Source organism: Heliangelus exortis, chromosome 17 (genome assembly GCF_036169615.1).
Source record: "Heliangelus exortis chromosome 17, bHelExo1.hap1, whole genome shotgun sequence".
NCBI classification, from domain to species: domain Eukaryota; kingdom Metazoa; phylum Chordata; class Aves; order Apodiformes; family Trochilidae; genus Heliangelus; species Heliangelus exortis.
Genome location: NC_092438.1, coordinates 2,555,264 through 2,578,655, shown reverse-complemented (window position 1 = coordinate 2,578,655; position 23,392 = coordinate 2,555,264). Strand labels below are relative to the sequence as shown.

At 45.6% G+C, this 23,392-nt stretch overlaps 1 protein-coding gene across 1 annotated transcript; it reads left to right on the top strand.

Annotated features, from left to right (window-relative positions):
* The first annotated feature begins 6,355 nt into the window (after positions 1-6,355).
* Positions 6,356-21,433, top strand: TEKT4 (tektin 4). Its single transcript, XM_071760792.1, has 6 exons — positions 6,356-7,030; positions 14,465-14,535; positions 17,663-17,806; positions 18,878-19,100; positions 19,565-19,719; positions 21,129-21,433. Exons 1-6 carry the CDS (start codon positions 6,497-6,499, stop codon positions 21,346-21,348), a joined length of 1,347 nt encoding a protein of 448 aa, XP_071616893.1. The 5' UTR covers positions 6,356-6,496; the 3' UTR covers positions 21,349-21,433.
* Positions 21,434-23,392: the final 1,959 nt, after the last annotated feature.

The following is a 23,392-nucleotide window of genomic DNA, read 5'->3' as shown; positions in this document are numbered from 1 at the left end:
TTCTTTTTTTTCTTTTTTTTCTTTTTTTTCTTTTTTTTCTTTTTTTTCTTTTTTTTCTTTTTTTTCTTTTTTTTCTTTTTTTTCTTTTTTTTCTTTTTTTCTTTTTTTTTCTTTTTTTTCTTTTTTTTTCTTTTTTTTTTCTTTTTTTTTTTCTTTTTTTTCTTTTTCTTTTTTTTTCTTTTTTTTTCTTTTTTTTTCTTTTTTTTTCTTTTTTTTTCTTTTTTTTTCTTTTTTTTTCTTTTTTTTTCTTTTTTTTTCTTTTTTTTTCTTTTTTTTTTCTTTTTTTTCTTTTTTTTCTTTTTTTTTTCTTTTTTTTTTCTTTTTTTTTTCTTTTTTTTTCTTTTTTTTTCTTTTTTTTTCTTTTTTTTTTCTTTTTTTTTTCTTTTTTTTTTCTTTTTTTTTTCTTTTTTTTTTCTTTTTTTTTTCTTTTTTTTTTCTTTTTTTTTTCTTTTTTTTTTCTTTTTTTTTTCTTTTTTTTTTCTTTTTTTTTTCTTTTTTTTTTCTTTTTTTTTTGGTTTTTATCTCTGTATGAAACACCAGTGGACCATGCACCACAATATAAATCAATATTGAGAACCATATTGCAATGATGGTCCTTAAGCAGCTTTATCTGCTTCTAGCATTTGCTCAGAAGCTTCTAACAATTGGGCTGCTGTAGCACCTTTTGGGAGTAGTCCTAATGCACGTTTAGTTTTTTTCATTAGCATTGTCATATGCTGACATAAAAAATTTTGTTTTCATCTCTTCTGTCAAGTCGGGATGTGATATTACCACTGAATATAAGTGATCCACAAATTTTGGATATGGCTCCACTCCCTCATTTAATATTTGTAAAAGAGGGAGTTGCTTGTGCAGGATCATGCACAGTTTACAAAGCTTTATACGCCAATTCTTGTGAAAGTTGTAACACTTCAGTTTGAAACCATGCCTGCAAATCTGCACATACAAAAGGACAAGCACCAAGTAACATTTGTGCTTGCACTCCGTATAATGCATCGGTGTTCTGTCTGGGAATCACAGCTTCATTTTCACACAGCATTTGCCATTTATGATGAAATTGCAATTGTTGATTCCACCTTTCCCCCCCACTATCCCCTCCACCACCCTCCCCTCCCCATGTTGGATCTAGAAGAGGTGGAGCATTGGGTGTTAAAGGGTTAAGGGAAGTAGGAGCAGGGATAGGGAACAGATCAGGGGATAAAAATGAATTAGTGCCCCTGGGTTGTTCAGGGTGTTCCCCGGAGCAAAAAACTAGGGTTTTTTTTTCAGGGATATACTCTTCCTTGGTCTCCAGTTCTTTCAGTTTCTTCAGCAGTTCCCTGAGTTGCTTGTCTCGGAGTCCCAGTTCTTTCCTTGGTTGTTGCTCTATAGCAGGCACTGATGGTGTTGACAGGTGAAGCAGAGGATTAATTGATGGCAACTGTGGTCAAGAAGATAAATCAGGCATCGGAGGTGGAGAGGAAGCAGCAGTGGCAGAGTGTTCGGGAGCCGTGGCAGGCAGGCAGGAGGGGGGGGTCTGCATTCCAAGGTTCCTCTCCTGTGTTCTCCAGTTTCTCTCCCTCTGGGTCCTCCGACAATTCTGGTGGTGTTTTCGGTCGCTTTTCGTTTTGCTTTTCAGTCCCATTTTTGCTTTTCATCTGACCCTCCAGGGTCAAATGACACAGTTGGCTGAGCTTGAATCAGTATAGTCCCTTCAGGTGCTGGTGGGGGTATTTTAGGTGTCTCAAATAACTGCCTAGAGGTCAAGTCCATATTTTGAGCATTCATCAGTATTGGTAGATCAGGTGTTAAGGCAGCAAACGCTGAGGCTGCTACTCTTTCACTTTTCGTTTCTTTTAAGGTTTCTCTAATCAATTTCCAGAGTGTGGCTAAGTGTCGTGCCTCTTGAGCAGCCTTTTGTTCATTGTAATGTCTATCCAACTCATCAGAGACTGCCTTCCAGGGCTTTGAGTGTTTTTTAGCAATTTTATCATCATCAATCCCCTGCAACCACAAATCCTGCCCATATTTTTTCCACTCAGCCCTTTCAAAAACTTCATTAGGATCTTTAAAATATCCCAACTGTTCTGCATATTCTAATAACGGGAGCAATTCCTTTTTCCAATCTAACTTTGTTCCCCGCTTTTCTAAAAAGCATTTAAAAACATCATACGTTGTCTGCCTTTCCATGATAAAATTAAGTGTTAATACCTGTGCGCGCACAGCCACTCCGAGCAGTAACGGCTTACGACGTCTTCGGCTCACAGACTCCTCTCAGGTACAGCCTCTCATCGGGTCAGGGTACTGCCTCTCATCGGGTCAGGGTACTGCCTCTCATCGGGTCAGGGTACAGGTAGTCTCCGGTACTGCCCAGGTGGCCAAGAAGGCCAATGGCATCCTGGCCTGTATCAGAAACAGCATCACCAGCAGGTCCAAGGAGGTGATTCTGCCCCTGTGCTCAGCCCTGGGGAGGCCACAGCTTGAGTCCTGTGTCCAGTTCTGGGCCCCTCAGCTCAGGAAGGAGATTGAGGTGCTGGAGCAGGTCCAGAGAAGAGCAAGGAGGCTGGGAAGGGATCCAGCACAAGTGCTGTGAGGAAGGGCTGAGGGAGCTGGGGGTGTTGAGGCTGGAGAAGAGGAGGCTCAGGGGAGACCTCATCACTCTCTCCAACTCCCTGAAAGGAGGTTGGAGCCAGGGGGGGGTTGGGCTCTTTTCCCAGGCAACTCTCAGCAAGACAAGAGGGCACAAGAGGTCTCAAGTTGTGCCAGGGGAGGTTTAGGTTGGACATGAGAAAGAATTTCTTTCTGGAGAGGGTGATCAGGCATTGGAACGGGCTGCCTGGGGAGGTGGTGGACTCTTCGTCCCTGGAGACATTTAAAAAACAACTCGATATGGCACTCAGTGCCATGGTCTAGTGACTGTGGTGGTAGTTGTTCAAGGGTTGGACCCGATGATCTCTGAGGTCCCTTCCAACCCAGCCTATTCTATGATTCTATGCTATTCCGGGCTGGACTTCTTGCCTCCAGTTTCCATAACGCCGCTCACTGCATAAGTCCAAGACCTTCTCTGTGAAGTCTCTGTCTCGATCTTCTTCGTGAGGTCGAGAAGTCTTCTCCGGGGGTTCAGGAGCCTCTCCATCGGGTCCCTGTTCAGCTCGACCCTCTCTGTGGGGTCCCTGTTCAGCTCGACCCTCTCTGTGGGGTCCCTGTTCAGCTCGACCCTCTCTGTGGGGTCCCTGTTCAGCTTGACCCTCTCTGTGGGGTCCCTGTTCAGGCGCCACTTGTCGCAAGAAGGGGACTGACACACGATCAATGTGATCAATCAAGTCCAACTTTATTAGAGCATCAGACAGTTATTTATATCCATTACGCTAACATATGCATACTTGTCACTATCTTATTGGTTACTGATTTAATTAGTTAATACATATTGCAAAAGCTAAGCTCATTATTGGTTATTTATTAACTGTCAACCCCTCCTCTTGCGAATTCCAGTCCCACGCTTATCCTGCTTCAGTAATCACAGCATCCTGTTTTTCTATTACTTGCAAGGTCCAAAGTTGATACATCTTGTTAATGTCAGCAGGCATCAGCACTTTTGTCAAGGGTCAGCACTTCTTTTGCCATCAAGATGATACTTTACTCTTGCTCAAAGCCTCTTGCTCAAGGCCTAGTACAGCCGAGGCCTTGCGCTGGCAAAACCCAATCTTCCACAAGAGAGAAAGAGAGAAAGAAAGAGAGAAAGAAAGAGAGAAAGAGAGAGAAAGAGAGAAAGAGAAAGAGAGAGAGAGAGAGAAAGAGAGAGAGAGAAAGAGAGAAAGAGAGAGAGAGAGAGAGAAAGAGAAAAAGAGAGAAAGAGAGGGAGAGAGAGAGAAAAAGAGAGAAAGAGAAGAAGGAAGGAAAGAGAGGAGGAAAGAAAGGACGAAAGAAAGGAAAGAAGGCAAGAAGAAGCATCAGCAATAAGCAAAAAAGCTCCCAGGGCAGGTGCCACAAACAGGCAGATTTGCTGTGGGAAAAGGAATCAATTTCCTATTTAATAAAGATCCCAGCTACACGAAATCTTCATCTATTGAATGTCAAAAGAATTGAGCTGGAAAACATTTCTGTTCTTCCAGTATGTTTTGTCATCTTGTGCTCTGGGAACATCTTGAATAGCTGTTAATAATTTATATGTTACAGTGGCACATTAAGTCACTTGGCTGTCACAAAGGCTTTGAAACACAGGGTCCCTGGGTCTGCCCTGGATAATGAAGGGAACTCCTTCATCTTCCAGCTGCCAAAGGTTTCCTTTTATTTCTTGCAACAATATAATCTGCAGCCCGTTAGGACTCGATGTATCTGTGAACACTTGGAAGCAGCTTCAGGCTGACAAAACCCCCAAAAAACCCAAAGCCCAGCCTGATCAAATCATCTCCCAGCTCACTCTGATCCCTCTCATTCCAGCTGGGATAACACCCTTAAAACTCCACACTGGAGTAATCCTTGCACTGGAGCAGGAAGACTTCACATTTTTGTCTGCAGGGTTATTCCCCAGGGGTTAAAATGATGATTTATTCATCTTAATTAGGGGCTGGGGATCAGCTCCTAAATTTGCAGCCTCAAACACATCCCACACAGCCCTGACTGACCCAGCTTCTGAACTGCCTGGGTGACACCAAGTGCCCTGTGCTGATGCCACCAATAAAACCTCTTTGAAACCTTCAGAGAAAAATGCAACTTAACAGCCAATCGTTGCTGCCCTTATTTAAAAAAAAAAAAAAAAAAAAAAAAAAAAGCATTTTTCCATGCTAAGGATTTTCACTCCCAATGGCTCAGCAGGGCTTTTCCTGTAGATTTCTTGGACTTTTAAACCACACCATTTGCACAGATCATGGCCCAGAGAAGGAGAGGAAAGAGAAAGCAAGGTGCAAGCTGGGCCTGAGGAAAGGACCAGACAGAAGAGCCAGAAGAAAGATGAAAAAGGAAAAAAAACTTAGGTCAAAGGTGTCATTACCATGACTTGAACAGTGCAAACAGATCACCCACAGCTGCTAATTAATTATTAGTGTTATTATTAGTATTATTATTATGTTATTAGTATTATTATTGTTCTAATATCATATTAGTGCTATTAGAATATTTACAGACGGGAAGGTGAAGGATTCCTCCTCTCTGCTGGGATCCCATCTCCTGTCCGTGTGCTGGGCACCTCCTGCAGCTCCGGGTGGGTGGGCAGCACCCCACGGAGATCCTCGGGAACAACCCCTGGGGCTTTCTGAAGAGCACGAGTGGCCGTGACCACTGAATTTCTGTGGCTTCAGAGCAAACCCTCCTCAAGCCCGGTGTCTCCCATGTCTCTGGGCACCCAACATCTGCACCTCCCCACCCCAGGAGCCCTTTGGGTGACACGGGGAGGGGGGGCAGCGCTGCACTTGGCTTTTTCTTCTGGTTTTTCCACCAAAACGAGCGGAGCTGGGGCAGCGCAGGGATGAGAGTGCCCTCTGTTGTCACCGTGCTCCTCAGCACCTTCCTGCCGGGCTCCCGAAGGGACCTCTCTGCCTTCCAGCCTCTCTTTTCCTCGTTGCACCGATTTTTTGTGGCCAAAAAAAAAGGAAAAAAAAAAAAAAAAAAGTCAGGTAGCTGGAGCAGAAGCTGGGGTCACCTCTGCCAGGGAGAACTGAACGGGAGCTGCCGACTTCACATCCACCTGGACTGCAACGAGGCCAGAATCGGACAAATTGTCTATCAATGAATATTTTAAGACTGGAACGCGGTAAAAAATGTATTAAATTGAACGGCTTCGGGGCAGGGGGTGCTGCAGGGCCCGGGGCCTCCCCAGGGCCTTGCCCGTGGCTTGAGGGGGTCCTGGGCCTCAGGGCGAGCCCGGAGGAGGAACTCAGGGTCTGTCCCTCGCCTCCCCCACAGGCTGGGCGGGAATGGGGCAGAATTCCTGTCAGGATCCTCTCGTATTCCCAAACCAAAGAGGAAAACAACGTCCTGGCGCAGACGCGTTGGGAAAGAGAAGCTCCCTCAGCACAGAGGGGAGCGGGGACGCACCAGGAGGAGCTCAGCGCCTCTGCCTTTCACCCACACAGTCGCTGGTGCGAATTCCAAGCGCTACAGGGCGCACCGGGCCCTGTCCCGGGCTCCGTCCCGGGCTCCGTCCCCTCCTCAGCCCCGGCGTTGCCCCGCTCCCCGCTCCCTTCCCGCCCGCCGCCGCCATGACACCGGCTCGCGCCGCCGCTCCTCCCCTATTGGCTGTCCCCGTCACCATAGCAACGCGCGCCACGGGGGCGGGGACGAGCAGAGGGCGCTGCCCAATCCAAGGCGCCCCGGCGGGGGTTCTGCTTTCTGATTGGTTGTTGTCACGGTGAGGCGTGGGGGGGCGGAGCTCCTCCCCGCACGATCGCCCCGGGTTTCCCCTGGCGCTGGGGGTATCCGCCTCCTGATTGGCTGCCGCTGTTGCCACGGCGACGGGAGGACGCGCAGGGCCTGTGCGGGGAGCCGGAGCCGGAGCCTGCGCTGCGGGGGTCCCGCCGCCATGGCGCTGCCCAGAGTCCTGCTCACCAAGGAGCCGGCACCGCAAACGGTGCCCATCTCCCAGCTGCCCATGAAGGTGTACGAAGCCCCGCTGAAGACGGGGCCGGACTCCTCCAGCGGGCTGGCCACGGCCGGCTACCGCACCGCCAAGTATCTGCCCCCGGAGTGGCACCAGACCAACTGCGAGCTGCACCACAAGGCCCACATCGGCTGCGAGCAGGCGGAGCGCAACCAGGATGAGTCCAAGGAGCTCGCCGAGCACACCGCTGCCGCTGCCATGCGGGCTCAGCAGGACTCCACCACCGCCCTGGGCCTGCGCCTGAAGGACCTACACTTCTGGAAGTCCGAGCTCCAGAAGGAGATTGAGGACCTGGATGAAGAGACCAGGCTGCTGGGAGAGCAGAAGCTGCGGCTGGAAAGGTCACTGGATGCCACTGAGCTGTGCTATGCCATTGCCAATGACAACCTGCAGTGTCGGGAGAGGAGGCAGCCCCCAGACCTGGTCAGTGATGAGGTGGAGAACGAGCTGCTGAAGGTGAGCAGGGGGCAGGATGCTCAGGAGCTGTTGGCAGCTCCCTCTTAGTGCTGCTCTGGGCTCCAAAATAACAACAAAATACCAAACAGCTCCAAAATAACAAACAGCATGGGCAGAGGTGGTGACTGAAGCTCTACAGGCACCTTCTTGGGATGCACGGAGGCTGAGGGCTCCTTCCTGGCTCTGTCTGGCACTCCGAGGTTTAAGAAGGCTTTAAAATCCTTCCTTTGTTTAAAAAGTATTTAAAATCACATGGGTGTGAGTAGAGGAGACCAGAATCCCCCTCTCAGACCAGATCCAAACCAAAACACAGGTTTCCTAAACCAAAACACAGGTTTCCCACACCAAAACACAGGTTTCCCAAACCAAGGTGGGCATCAAACTTCTTGCAGCCTCCACCTGGCTTCAAGTCCTCTCATCTTTGCAGGTTACACCCTAAAAATCCAGTACCCAAGAAGCAGAGAGGCTGCTCAGGAGCAGGGCAATGAGTGACACTGGGTTATCTGGCACTGAGATCCAGCCCTGCATGGAAGGTGCCTCCAAAGCTGATGTAATTCTGGTACAGAGACCAAATTCTGGATCAGTTTTCATTCTGGAAGGACTTCTCCTGGTGTCCCACAAATAATTAATGATCCTCTGCCTGCAGCTTCCAAAATACTGTGAAAGTTGCTTCATGATGAGTTCCTGATTAAACCTGATGATTCATGTTTGTTGGTAGAAAAATATTGAAGAAACTTCCAGAGCTGATGGTGTGATAATATTTAGCATGGTAGTATTTAGCAATATTTGGGACAGGAATTGCTAAATTGTAATGAACATTTAAGAGGTTGGTCCAGGTTTTTCAGCCTGTGACACAGAAAATAGAATCACAGAATCCTAGAATGAGCTGGGTTGGAAGGGACCTCAGAGCTCATCAAGTCCAACCCTTGCTCCACTCCCCCCGTGGTTCCCAGCCCATGGCACTGAGTGCCACATCCAGGCTCTTTTGAAATATCTCCAGGGATGGAGAATCCACCCCTTCCCTGGGCAGCCCATTCCAATGGCTGAGCACCCTCTCCAGAAAGAAATTCTTTCTCGTGTCCAACCTAAACCTTCCCTGGCACAACTTGAGACCTCTTGTGCCCTCTTGTCTTGCTGAGAGTTGCCTGGGAAAAGAGCCCAACCCCCCCCTGGCTCCAACCTCCTTTCAGGGAGTTGGAGAGAGTGATGAGGTCTCCCCTGAGCCTCCTCTTCTCCAGCCTCAACACCCCCAGCTCCCTCAGCCTCTCCTCATAGGATCTGTGCTCCAGTCCCTTCCCCAGCCCAGTTGCCTCCTTTGGACCTGCTCCAGCACCTCAATCTCCTTCCTGAGCTGAGGGGCCCAGAACTGGACACAGGACTCAAGCTGTGGCCTCCCCAGGGCTGAGCACAGGGGCAGAATCCCTTCCCTGGACCTGCTGGCCACGCTGTTCCTGAGCCAGCCCAGGATGCCATTGGCCTTCTTGGCTACCTGGGCAAATTGTTTCCATCAGCTCCTGATACATTCTCCTATTTTGAAGTTTCTTTAAAATTTAAAGTCACTTTCTGGCAGGATTTCTCTCCTGTATTTCTTGCCTCCTGCTCTCAGAGAGGTTCATTGCTCAGAACTGCTGCTGCTGCTGCTTTTTCACCTGAACTTGTGACTGTGGCTTTGTGAGGCCAGAGCCTCCCCAGCCAAGCAGAATCTCAGCTCAGAGGAATGGGGTGAGTTCAGCTGAGGGGTGGATACCAGCACCAGATGGACTCTGGAGAAATGAAGATTTTGTTGCCATGCCAATGACCTTTGCTGTGCAGAAGAAGGAAGAGGAGTAATGTAATATCAGAGGAAATTCTTCCCATTTTTCAGAGAGGAATGGATTTTCTGGCACCAATGTTTGCAGCTAGATGTTAATATCAGGCTTTTGCCAGCTCTCTACCTCTTCCACTCCAAGGAATCAGACAGTATCTTGGATTTCTCACTCTCTCCAAGTGTCACTGCTAATTCCTGACACTTAGAGCTGCTCTTCCATGAACTCTGAGTGTTCACCATGCAGATTTCCAAGTTCATGGCCCAGTTCCCTGGTAGCCAGCTCTGTCTTACAGCATTTGGAGGAGTTATGCATCTCACTAAAGCACTGACACACTTTTCCTGCATGGTGCTTTCTTGCCCAGCCACTCTCCAACCTTATCTCTCTCCAGAAATGATCATGCAAAGGAAATCAGGAGTAAAATATTTTTTTCCCATGGAAAAACTGAGAAGAAGGAACGTTTTCCCCAAATCAGCTGTCTCAGGGAAGATGCATTCTTTTCCTTGCAGTTTTCATTACTCAGTGCAGCATTTTCCTTCCTGTGGAATTCCCCCTCTCCTCCCAGCCCCCAGGTGTGTGTTGCTGCCATTTTCTGGGATATTTGCCCCTTCCCTGCAAGCTCCCAGGGGGAATCTGCAGCTGGGGGAAGAGCAGATCTGGGCAGGGGACCACCTTGCACTTTGTCATGGCAAAGCTTCTCACAGGACACAGCTTTTGTTCCAGCTTTCTGCAGCAATAAAGCACATTTCCAGCTCCCAGCTGGCAGCAGCCCCTTGGCAAGTGACATTTAAAGAGACCACATCAAATCCATGTCCTCAAGCAGTGCTGAGCCTCTGTGTCCTCTTGCACTCTCATCTCTTCAGCAGGAAGCACTTCAGGTAAAAAAGAAAACAGGAATATCTCCAAGGAAGGTTTCCTGGGTTTTTGACCCACCATCTGTTTCTTTCAGGGAGTTTTGGTTCCCTCTCCTCTGTCCCATTTGCTTTGCAGCATGGAATTATATTTGGATCACCTGTTGTGATTGATTGACCACTAAATAGCCCCAGCTGCCCTCTGTCACAGGAGGGATGAGGGTATTTAAGTGAATGCTCCTCAGCTGGAGAGTAAAATCAGCTGTTCCTCAGAATTTCCTTGATTTCACAGCATATTCATCTTTTCTTAGTGCAGTTCTGGTTAAGAAAAAGCAGCAGAGGACACAACTATTTTCCCCTGAAGAAAGATCTTCGATGAGCAAGCAGAAGAAAAAACTTCTCCAGTAGAATAATTTAAATTTCTTTGTGCTGCTGCACTGGAAAGAGCAGAATTCAAACAAAACACCCACGAATCTCTTTTGCATGAGCTTCTTGACTTTCCTACCTTGGATGGCACCCCCTCTGGAAGCCCTTTGCTTCACTTCAGTGCCACTTTCATCCATCTGTGTGTATGCAATTAATACTGGAAATGCAAGCCCTGGCAAAGGCCTTCCTATGTGGTGGAATCCTGTCAGTAAATCCTATTTTAGCTGCATAAATACTGCATTTCAAGGTTGTTTCTGCATACCCACCATCCAGGCTCATTATTTGAAGCAGATCTGAGTGTGGAGTAAGGGGATGTACTTAGATTTCTGCCCTTTGGTGACCCTTCCTGATTTCTTCTGTGTTTGCTTCCACAGTGAACTCAGCCCCAGCAATTCCCTGGTGCTAAAGACAAAAGGGCATCAGCCAAGGTTCTGTCAGCTCTGTAAAATTAAAGTTGAAAAAAAAAAAAAAAAAAAAAAGTGGAGAAAGGATCCACATGGATGTGTTCCTGCTGCCTGCAATCACAGGGCAAGGGAAGGAGCAGAATAATATTTCCAACCCTCCTGTTCTGCAGCTTTGCCAGGCACAGCCCAGAGCTTGTTCCCAACAGCTGGATTTTGAAATGGTTCTGGTGGAGCAGCAGGAAAAAAACCTGGATTTTGAAGGCTGTTTTTTTACCTGCTTTTGCTCCCCACTGGAAGGAAAAAGAGTATCTGGATCTCTAAATCTGGTGCCAATCTGAAATTGCTTTTCTTTGCTGTGCTGATGTGGGGGACATCTGGGGACACCTTGCTGGGGGTGGATGGAGTTGGATTTGTCATCGAGGGCAACTGCACAAGGTCTGTCCTGGGGCTCTTTCAGCTGCTCTCTCCCCGGGTCCTTCTGGTGCTGTGTTCAGACATCTGCAAATCCCTGGTGGAAGGAGACAGGCTGCAAAAAACCTGGATTAGGAAATCCACAGAAGGCACAAACAGCTGCTCTGCAACATTTTCTTTGCACCATTAGGCACTTCTGAAGTCATGAACTGGGATGGTTTTATGGCTGGGTTGGAGGAAAATCCATCTTCTGCATCATAAACGTGGAGTGGCGTTAATAAAATAAATGGCACTCTGAGCCACAAAATGTTCTCTCCCTGCTAATTGACAACCAGTTCTGATAGCAGAGGTTTATTATTAGTAGCAACTGCAGAGAAGACAGCTGAGAAGGAGCCAAGATCCCTTCAGATTTGACAGTATTGCATGTGAACAGACAGCACATGAAGACAGACGGGAGAAATAAGGAGGAAAAAAAAGAGATTTATCAACCAAGTCCCCTCGTGAGCTGAAGAAATGCAAATCTCAGTTCCTGTTCTTCTCTGCTGAAACTCTTCCCCATGCTTTTTCCTCTCTCTTTGGGCAGCCTGGGCCAGCAGAGGAGTTGCCAGCACAGTTCTGTACACACTGCATTCAGGTTCATCCACTCTGCTGCTTGCTAAAGACCAGGGGTACCCCCAGGGTTTTAATGGGGAATAACCCACATTCTTATGGCTGGAGTCAGAAGGTCTGGGAGAGCTGTGCTCCTGGCTTTTTAAAAGCTAAGTAAAATCATTTAGTTGATAAAAGTTGAAAATTCATTAGCTTGAGACTGCCATTAATTAGGAGAACTGGATCCTCTGGTTTGAATGTCATCTTTGAATGCATAGCTCCTCATCAGGGAATCCATTTAAAGTTTTATTTTAGGTCATTCAACAAGGGAATTCTTTATTTTCCCATTATTCCACTCTTGCCATGTCAGAGACCTTAAATGCCAAAGGAAGGCTTTTCTGATTTAAATCTGTGCAGGTTCTTCACAGGAAACTGGTTATCTAGCTCTTTATTTACTGACTACTCAGCCCCAAATAATACCAATTTCTAGAAATGTCATTTTGAATGCTGGATCCTTCTAAACCTTTCAAATCATCCTGAATTTTTACTCTGACAACTCAGCCACTGGAATCCCTCCTCCCTGCAGGCTGTGAAACGATACCTTCAGCCATGTATTGATGGGAACTGAGCTCTTTCTGAGCCTGAAACAAAATATTTTCTTTCCAATCAGGATTATCCTTTTCCAGTTAGAATAAAATGATCCTTGCTGTGCTCCCTGTTGGTTTCTTCTGAGGGAAAAACTGACACTGCAGGGACAAGCACACTCATTTATTTGTCAAAAACAGTTCAAGGATCAACGAGTGTTCTGGGAATAAAGTTCATTAGTCAGAATATACTCCCTTAGCTGTCATTGCATGAGTGTCATTGAGGTAAACCAGCAAAATTAATTAGGAGATTTTAATCTACAAAAGCTCTTTTTTTTTTTAATAGCCAAGCCTCCTATATGAAATTCCTTTAATTAATACCAAATAATGTGTTGTCACCAGGTCAGGAAAGCCACTTCATAGAGCATTGATAGTTAATCCCCACAGCAGCATTCATTACTGCAGTCAAAAATGAGCAGTGGGGACTTTTTGCTCCACAAGAGATTATTAGAAAGTCTGCTCTGTGTTGTTGGTTTTTTTTTGTTTGGTTTTTTTTTTTTTTTTTTTTTTATCACATCTGTGTTGAAACAAAGGTTCCTGCTAATACCAGCTGCAGCTGAAACTTCAGCCCCTGGAGCTGTTGGGGAGGGGAGACAAAACTTGAAGATTTAGAGGAAATTAACCCCTCAGAGAGTGTTGTGAATTTGAGAGAATTGTGCAGCCTGAAGAGTTTTCCAGGGTTATTGCAGAGTTCTGGAATCAATAGACCTAGTAAAAAAAAAAAAAATAAAATTGAAGTGTCATTAAGTTTATGTTACGACACCTTTCCTGTAGCTGCTGGAGCAGATCAGGGAGGAATAACTTCTATTTTTAGTTAATATAAAGCACTCAGAGGGGACAGGCCAGCAGATTAGGATCACCACATCACCACAGGGCAGAGCAGCTCTAGGTCTGGAGATCTGCAGGACCCTGGTGGAAGCCTCTCCCTTGCACACAGCAACAAAACTTGTTATAAAGTCCAGAGCAAGACTCTGAAGGGATCTGCAAAGGGGCCCCAGGTTCTGGAAGCTCCCAGGTTCTGGAATCCCCATGTTCTGGAAGCCTCTGTGTCTTGCCAGAGCAGCTGATCTGCTCCATCCTGACCTCTGTGCAAGGCAGCAGCCCCTAAATTCTGAGTCTGTCCCCCTGGGGTGGAGGCAGTGACTCTGCTCTCCTGCTGAGGAGGAGGCTCTTGCCTTGATTTTCCTTCCTTCAAATCATCCAGATATTCTCAGGCTGGAGAGTTGGGCAGGGAGAAACATGATGAAATTCAACAAGGGGAAGTGTAGAGTTTTGCATTTGGGGAAGAACAACACGATGTCCCAGTATAGGTTGGGGGCTGAGCTGCTGGAGAGCAGTGTAGGTGAAAGAGACCTGGGGGTCCTGGTAGACAAGAAGATGCCCATGAGCCAGCAATGTGCCCTTGTGGCCAAGAAGGCCAATGGCATCCTGGGGTGCATTAGAAAGGGGGTGGTTAGTAGGGCAAGAGAGGTTCTCCTCCCCCTCTATTCTGCATTGGTGAGGCCACACCTGGAGTATTGTGTCCAGTTCTGGGCCCCTCAGTTCAAGAAGGACAGGGAAGTGCTTGAAAGAGTCCAGTGCAGAGCTACTGAGATGATGAAGGGAGTGGAACATCTCCCTTATGAGGAAAGGCTGAGGGAGCTGGGTCTCTTTAGTTTGGAGAAAAGGAGACTGAGGGGTGACCTCATCAATGTTTTCAAATATGTAAGGGGTGAGTGTCAGGGAGATGGAGTTAGGCTTTTCTCAGTGGTGACCAGTGATAGGACAAGGGGTAATGGGTGTAAATTGGAGCATAGGAGGTTCAAGTTGAATATCAGAAAAAATTTTTTTACTGTAAGGGTGACAGAGCCCTGGAACAGGCTGCCCAGGGGGGTTGTGGAGTCTCCTTCACTGGAGACATTCAAAACCCCCCTGGACACGTTCCTAGGGGATGTACTCTAGGGGGCCCTGCTCTGGCAGGGGGGGTTGGACTAGATGATCTTTCCAGGTCCCTTCCAACCCCTAGGATTCTATGATTCTGTGACTCTATGATTCTCTTTAATCTGACAGAACATCAAGTTTTTTTCCTAGAATACACATGCAGCATGAAAACAGTGAATCCCCAAGCTTTAGAAGTATTCCAAGGATTCCTGGCCTTAGACTTCAGTTGAGTTCCTACCTGCTCACTCCAAAAATTACATCTTGCAAGGAAAGGGGGAGAGTGGGCAATGAGTTAAGTTTTTGTTTGCAATATTGAAATCAAATTGCTCTGCAGGAGGGTTGGTGCTGCTTTGGATGTCACAGAAATCTTTCTGGTTTTATCTAGGAGGCTGAGCTGATCAGAAGTGTCCAGGAGCTTTTGAAAAGAACCTTGGGGCAAGCTGTTAACCAGATGAGGTGAGACATTGTTCAGAAGAATCAGTCAGAATTTCAACAGCCAAATAATTCCTGGCATGTTGAGCTGCAGTGCCCACAGGATAAAGATCTCACCAATGCTGGGCTTATGTGTGAGTTGGTTTTAGGAAGAATATCTAAAAGGCAAAATAATAATAAATAAAATATATATATATATATAAAATAATAATAAAATAATAAATAATAAATATATATATGTTAAGGTGAGCCTTTCTCTCACGGGGACACGGCTCTTCTCCAGAGCTCTCTTGCCATCCCTCTCCTCAGGCACCTTCATCTCTTCTCTTTCTGCTTCTGGGAGATGCCTTTTATTTTGCCCTTCAGCCCCACCCATTTCCAGCTGGGGCAGGCCCTAATTATTGGGCACAGCTGGGCCTAAGCTCCCAGTTCATTAATCAGCAACACCTGGTGACTTGTGGTTCTCACTACATTTCCCCCCTTTTTCTTGTTTTGTTGAAAAATAAACTTCATTTTTTCAATAGGCCTTTTCAAACATTTCATTATTTTTCAACATTTACGATAATTTACAATTCATTTAAACATTTCATTATTTTTTAAATATTTCATTTCACAATAAATTTACAGCCTCACATTCTTAATAATTTACAAACATTTTTAAACATTTCATTATTTTTCAACATTTTTTCGCCTTTTCTATTTTTTGTCATTTTCTTAATTTTACAATTTTCTTTGCCTTTGAGGAGGGAAAATTCGGGCTCTTACCGGCTTTTTTCGCCTTTTTAGCCTTTGTTATCAGCAGGAGATGAGGTCTCAGAACACCAGCTCAGTTTTCGGTGGTACTCACCACCTCGGGATGCCTGGCCATGCAGAGGCTTCTCCGAGCATTCACCGCACCAGTCTTATCGCGTGTCCCTAGGGCCCCGTTTCAGGACCGCATCGCGTGTCCCTGGGAGACTCCGTTTCAGGACCGCGTCGCGTGTCCCTGGGAGGCTCCGTTTCAGGACCGCGTCGCGTGTCCCTGGGAGGCTCCGTTTCAGGACCGCGTCGCGTGTCCCCGGGGGCTCCGTTTCAGGACCGCGTCGCGTGTCCCTGGGAGGCTCCGTTTCAGGACCGCATCGCGTGTCCCTAGGGCTCTGTTTCAGGACCGCATCGCGTGTCCCTGGGAGGCTCCGTTTCAGGACCGCACTGACTTGATGCGCACTCAGAGCTCCGCTTCAGCTTCAGCATTCCTCGGGTTTGAGTTCCGCGCGCCAACTCGCTGCGCCTTTCGAGCCTCGGTCTTCTTGCCACTTTTTGGCTTCTCTCCTGCCTGGCTCGCCATTCCGGGCTGTTGTCTCTTGCCGTGCTGGGCTTCTACTCCGAGCTCTTCACGCCGCCTTCAGCATTTAAGCCTGGCCTTGTGGAGCTTCTCTCGTGGTTGCGTATTTGGAGCTCTTTATAGAGCGTCCCGCACCAACGTGGTGGCTCCATCTGACGTGGTTGCGTATTTCGAAGCTCTTTATATCGCCTTCCGCGTTTAAGCCTGGCTTTGTAGAGCTTCCCGCAACCAACGTGGTCGTGTAGAGCTTTTTTATAATACCTCAGCGTTCACGGCTGCTGTTGTTGCCCGCATTCTCCACCAGATGTCGCGGCGAGCCTTTCCCACACGGGGACACGGCTCTTCTCCAGAGCTCTCTTGCCATCCCTCTCCTCAGGCATCTTCATCTCTTCTCTTTCTGCTTCTGGGAGATGCCTTTTATTTTGCCCTTCAGCCCCGCCCACTTCCGGCTGGGGCAGGCCCTAATTATTGGGCACAGCTGGGCCTAAGCTCCCAGTTCATTATCGGCGACACCTGAGGACTTGTGGTTCTCTCTACACATATATATATATATATTTATATAAATATGTGCTTGTTCTGCAGGGAGAGTGCTGAAAAGCACCCAGCCTCACAGATTTTCCATGGAAATTATGTCCTTTTTTATTTGTTTTTTTTTTTTTTTATGTGCTGCTACTTCTTTAAAAGCTTTTATGCTTTTCAAGTGCAGAGTGTTCTGTGGTCTCTGGTGCAAGCATCAGCTTGAATAATTGGGTTTTATACCAGTGAACAGATATCAAAAAACAGGCTTAATAAAATGCTGATCCAGTCGAACTGAGAGACTTATTACCCTGCAATTTTTGTCCTGGAATTCTTAGTACAAGTGTCCCCCAGAGCAGGAGGAGGTGAGGATGTGTGGTCCTCACCTGAAAGCATTCTTGGTGCTGTCTAAATCATGGGAGACTTTATATATAAATAATATAAATAAAATAATAATCAAAAAAATATATATTAAAAAAATGTCTAAAGGCAAAATAATGGGAAGTGGTTGTGTCCCATCAATTGGAGTATGAGAGGAGTTCACTGAGTTTGAGTTTGGCTTTTTAGATCTTTTTTAGATTTAGAACCCTTTTTAAGATCCCTGTATGTATCCCCTTTAGCAGCAGCAGCATCTTCCTCTCTGCTCAGCAGATTCTTTGTCATTCCTTAGGTGGCAGTGACACCTGGTGTTACCAGCTGAGAACACCCCACTGGCTTGGGCAGGCTGTAGTAATAATTTGAATTAATTTGGGGACGTGGAACTCCTTTAAAGGCCACCAGGCAGCAGTTTTAACTCTGAATATCCTTGCTCTGGTATCTTTCAAGGAGGAATCACTCCATTGGAAGGTTAAATAGAAGGGCTTGGAGAAAGCCACAGGGTCACTTTGTGGGGGTCTGAAAATGCTCAATATCCAAAGGAAAGAGGAGGATAAATCTTCTACAAGCACTTATGTGATGTCTTGTCATGAGAAAAGAGTTCTGTTGTATCTGTTCTCCCCATAGTAAGAGCAGTTGTCACCACTACTGAAAAAATACTCTGTTTTAGTATTGTTACATAAAATCCAAAGTCCAGCAGCTCCTTTGCTTCAGGCTCTAAGAGCTCTGAGCCTTCAGGAGGCACAAACCAGCACTGAAGCTCAACACATCCTCAGTGCCCTTCTCCCAGGTAGCTGTGGGTGAGAGTTTGGTTTGTGTTTTCAAGATAAAAAGGAAATTTATGACAAATGCTCCAAGCAGAGCTTCACAGATGTCTGTGAAACTTTTGGTAATTGTCTTGTTTCCCACTAACAGTGGGTGATGCCATTGACTTTTCAGATTAAATCGAGATCACAAGGAGGTTTGTGAAATGGACTGGTCAGACAAGGTGGAGACGTACAACATTGATGACAAATGTGGAAGATACAGCAACCAGAGCACCAACATCCAGTTCCACCCAACTTCCATGAAGTACGAGGAGAGGTGAGCAGTTCCTGGCATCATCCCCCACAGATAACCCTGGGGAGATTCAAAACATCCTCAGGGAAAGCTGCAAAGCTGCTTGGAATTAAAGGTGCATTTGCTTTTTCTTTGGACAAATAATGTCATGGCTTTAAAATAACTGCATGGGGAGTCACTGTTCTTCTGCTCCCCCTGATCCCTGGCTCACTGCTGAGGGCAAAGCTGATCACTAGATGCAAACTGAGCTTAGAGAAGTTGTTCTTGGGAATAATTGGCTTTTTACTTTTGGAGGCTGATGTAAATCCTGTTGAGATTGCCTGTTTGCCATAGGCAGGCATGGCATTCTTTCAGGAAAGGCAAGTGCTGCTTCCAGGAGTTGGAATAAATTGGAATTATTTATTCCAATATTTATTGGAATAAATCTTGCTGCTTCCCCCTCCCCTCTCACACAGTCTTCATATCATAGAGTGTCCCAAGTGCTGTGTGGTTCCTTCCTGGCAAAATCTAAGCAGAAATTTGATTTCTTTTTGTTTCAAAGCATACACAGACTGTAAAGCTTGAATATCTTCTTGTCTGTATTTGGTGGAGACATAACTGTTTCTGCTTACACAAAAAAGTATGTGTATATTTATTTTTATTTTTTTTTTTTGCCCTAGTACCAGCTAAGGATGGAAGAACAGGTTGCCCAGAGAAGCTGCCCCATCCCTGGCAGTGTTGCTCCAGGTTGGATGGGGCTTGGAGCACCCTGGGCTGTGGGAGGTGTCCCTGCCCATGGCAGGGGTGGCACTGGATGAGCTTTAGTTTCCCTTCCAACCAAAACCATTCTGTCATTCTGTGAACTCTGGATGATTTTCTGTCAGGTAGCACTTCCCTCAGAGGCCACAAGATGAACAAGAGTTTATTGATTTTCTAAAGGATTTTCTAAAGGATTGGTCTTCTTCCTTTGTGGGAAGTCTACACTGCATGCAGCAGCAAAACCAGAGCCTGACACCACTTCTGCAGGGACACAATCAGCCTCAGCTTGTCTTCCTAAGTGCCACATGAACAAAAAAGCAAGATTCCTATGCTTATACCCTTCACCTTTTCTTCCAGTGCCTCAACACCAGAGACATGGGCCAAGTTCAGCCATGACAACATCTACAGGGCAGAAAGAGAGAAATTGGCTTCCATCAGCCTCCGGGACCTGATTGACAACATCCTTCATGATGTATCTGAGGACCTGAGGAGGCAATGTGCTGCTGTCAATGAGGCTTTTGCCAGATATTGTGAGGAGCTGAATGATGCAAAACACAAACTAGAGCATCATTTGGGAAAGGTAAGTGTTATTTTTTGCATGCTGGCTACAGGTGTGATAGGCTATCCTCTAGAAAAAAAAGTGTCTTTAGTCCATGCCAGGTATTGAACATTATTTGGGGGGAGTTTAGTATCTGGTAAGAGGCTTCAGAGCTGGATTGTGGCTCCAGTTCAGCTTTTTCTGCTATGTGTTGTGCTTCTCTAGAAAGGGACTTTCTAATGGAGTCCATTAAATATGAAGAAAGTGAAACACTTTCTTCCCTGTCTTGCTGACCTGGATATTTCCTGCACACCTTTAGTCCAAAGATCCAATGCTCAGTGCAGTGAGAGAAATAAAGAGATCAAAACCCCATTGTATTTCTACTTCTTCTGTATTCTGGCCAAACAGGAGGTCAAAACTACAGAGATTTGCTGGTGTGGAGCACACCCAGAGACAATGTCTGTCTTCTTTTCAACCTCTCTTTTTTTTCTGGGTATCTTCCTCAGGTCCTTAAGGAGATTGGAAACCAAGAAGCCAACATTGCTGCTCTCAAACAAGCTATCAAAGACAAAGAAGCTCCACTGAAAGTGCTCCAAACAAGGCTGTATGACAGGTCCTTCAGGCCCAATGTAGAGCTCTGCAGAGATGAAGCCCAGTTCAGGTAAACACCATCCAACAAATCCTCCAGGGCAGCCATTCCAGCCAGAAGTGATGCCAGAGATTTTTTTTGCACTTCTTATTTGCACCAGGTGGCCTTTAGCTTTTATTACTTGGCTTCATTCTGACACAAGTCAGAAGTAATTCCATGCAATAATTCAGTTCAAACTGTGAGGAAAATACCATTTTAACCTGATGTATTGACAAAGAGACTTAATTCTTCTTAAAATTCTGTGGTTTCTGTTGGATTTATCTGATCCAGAATAACCTGACAGCATGTGGATCACTTGCAAGCCTTTTGCAGCCAGCAGCATTTCACCACAAGGTGGACTCTTTGCCAGAGAAATTCTGCTTCAAGTGCTGCAAGAGAGAATGGACTGCAAATATTCATAGGCAGAGACTACAAAGCTGCAAAGCATTAGGCTGGTGGCACTTGATTTGCAGTCATAATCCATTTTAAAACCCAAGACCAACAAATCCTTTCAAATTAAAGGTTTGAGTGTCACATTTGGCACTTTGGGTCTCATGAGAAGCTTTGTAATTGATTCTCCTCCTGCACATTTTCCCTTAGGAAAAAAAAAAAAAAGAAAAGAAATCAGCTTTGGCAGGCTCACAAAACCCCTGTAGCAAAGGTGCCCACTGTTCAGAGCCAAAGTTCTCTTCTTTCTACAGTGAGGAAGAAGCTGTGATTAATCCAAATGCTTTATACTATGGCAGAGACCCTCATTTGAGGTCCTGATCCAACAAACCCTCCATGTGCAGTGTGTACATGGGATTCCAGGAGACAGGCAGAGCCTTTGCTGAACAGGCCTGTGTTTGAGCAAGCACCCTTGTTTTTCCAGGAAGTAAATATCTGCTTGTTCTGCAGGGAGAGTGCTGAAAACCTCCCAGCCTCACAGATTTTCTGTGGAAATTATGTCCTTTTTTATTTGGGTTTTTTTTTTTTTTTTTTTTAATGATGTGCTGCTACTTCTTTAAAAGCTTTTATGCTTTTCAAGTGCAGAGTGTTCTGTGGTCTCTGGGGCAAGCATCAGCTTGAATAATTGGGTTTTATACCAGTGAACAGATATCAAAAACCAGGCCTAATAAAATACTGATCCAGTCAAACTGAGAGACTTACCCTGCAATTTTTGTCCTGGAAGTCTTAGTACAAGTGTCCCCCAGAGCAGGAGGAGGTGAGGATGTGTGGTCCTCACCTGAAAGCATTCTTGGTGCTGTCTAAATCATGTCCAGAAGCCATGAAAATCCACTGTGCTTTTGGCCAAGCATGTAGGACCTCATTGGGACCTTTTCCTGTCAAGTTTTATGGTTCTATAGCTGTTGATCTTTATTCTTGTCACAGTTCAGAATCCTTTTGAACACGGCCTGGCTTCTGCTCTTTGGGTTTTTAACATTTCATGTAATTCTGTTCAGGTTGATCAGTGAAGGTGAAGCATTGATGGAGTCCATTAAATCCCTGAAGAAAAAGCTGCTGGAAGCAGAAGAGTCTCTGAGGAACCTGGAAGACACCCGGATGGATTTAGAAAAAGACATAGCTGTGAAAACAAACAGCATTTTTATTGCAAGGCAGAAGTGCATGACCCATCGCACACACTACCCTCCTGTTTTCAGATTAGCAGGTTACCTGCAGTAATCCTCTTCTATCTGTGCAAATTCTGGAAAAAAAATGTAGTCTGAAATCTTTCCTATCAAATACATGGATAATATGGTTCAAAGAAGTACTGGGTTCTCTGTTCTTTTCCTCTGCTTGAGGTGAAATGCATTGGCGAGGAGGATTTGAGTCTGGCCTGCAAAAGTTTTGTCTGAATTCAGATGTTTGGAGTGGTTTAAAACACAGCTTAAAAGTTTTTATCATACATTTTTATCATAAGTTTTTTATCATACACAGCTTAAAAGAATTTATCATACGTGCACCATTTGCATGCAAAAATTCATCCCATGCAATATTCAGAGCTTTTTAGCATTTTCAGGCAAGGCTGAAATGAGAGCAATAAAAGTGCTTGCCTGCAGATCACAAGTGAGCAAGGGAGCAGATGTCAGACTTTCAAGCTGCTCAAACATTATTAGTTAAAAAAAAAAAAAGAATTTTGCACAGGTTAGATAGCAATGTGACTGTTGGCAAAACCCCTCCCAGCCCATGGCACCTCCTTCTGTAACCTGAAAATGAGACCAAGGATTTTTAACCTTCAAGTCAATAAATTTAGGGTTTTTTTTTCAAAAAACCAACCAACCAAAAACCAAAACCAACCAAACAAAAAGCCCCTAACAACTAAACAGCTTGTAAATAACAATTGTGACTTCCAACTTAAGCACTTGGCTGTTGAACTGAGGTCTTGGTCAGACACAGGGCATGTGTCTGAACCCATCAGATCCATCTCCTCCAGAGGAGCAGGGTAACAAATGGCATTCACCCCTCTGCTTGGAAATCCACGTGGTTAAACAGGTGCCCTGTGTCAGAAAAAGGGGAAAAGGTGACAGGGAACAGAACCATAACTTCCTAGTCCAGATGTTGAAGCCTTGTTAGATTGAAACATCACATGAATGAAAAAAAAAAAAATAATAAAAATATGGCTCTGCTATGCTTTTCTGTGCCCAGGGGATTGAAGACCCCTTAAAAACTTATTTGGGGGAGCAAAGAAGCTTAAAGAGGAAGGGGAGACATTTGTGTAGTATTTTTATAATGAATCACTGAGTTCCTCTAAGACAGAACCTTAGAACAACTCTCAAATAATTTCAGCCTTGTACCATGTCACAGGGCACTAAAAAATTTTATACCCAGGTGGCCAACACCAGCATTGAGGTGCTCAGGTGAGAGTTTTCAGAAGATTCTGCCCCTTTTTTTGGACCCCCAAGACACAGCACAAGCAATACCTGCTTAAAATCCTGCTCTGTAATTCAGTCCCAGGGTGAGTACCCCCAGCACAGGCAGGAGCTGTGTCTTAAAGAAAGGATCTGATCATGGACAGGTGTTTTCTGTTGTTCCTCAAGGTTCTGTTTGAGGTCATTTGCAGCATAATTGCAAAATAACCCACAGAGGAGTGGAAATTAGTTGAAAATCTTTTCCTGAGCCATTTTTCCAAGGAATTTCTGGTTAGTCTCTCAGTGCTGCTGGCCCCTGTTATTGAATTGCATCTCAACAGCAGTTGTAGGAGTAATACCAGTCACAGGAACAACTTCATGGCCATGCTCAGAGCTGCTCAGTGACCTGGTTGTGTCCTAGGATGTGTCCCAGAGCTGGGTCACACCCTGAGAGAGGAGCAATGAGACACCTTGCCAACAGATCCCAAAATTCCTCATGCAAGGGCTGATTGCAGGACAATTGGGTGTTGGCAAAGCTTTTTTCCATATTTTAGATCCCTTTATCCATGGCCAATGTGGCAGGATGGTCTTCACAGCCCTGAGAACCAAATCCCAGCTGAGCAGGACTGGTGAGAACTGGTTGAGCAGTGAAAGGTCAGTGCAGTTCATTTGTCCCTGAGCAAACAACCTGAGCTGGAGTCCTCTTTAATAACATCATTGGGTATTATTTAGTAACTAAGTGGTGTTTGATAAACCCATTCATCTTGAAAATGGCCCTTCAAGTTTGTTTGGAAAATAGCTGCTTGCTATTTGTCACTTGTCCTCCCCTGAAGAGTTTAGATAGGTGAAGTTAACAGATTTAAAATATAAAACAGATA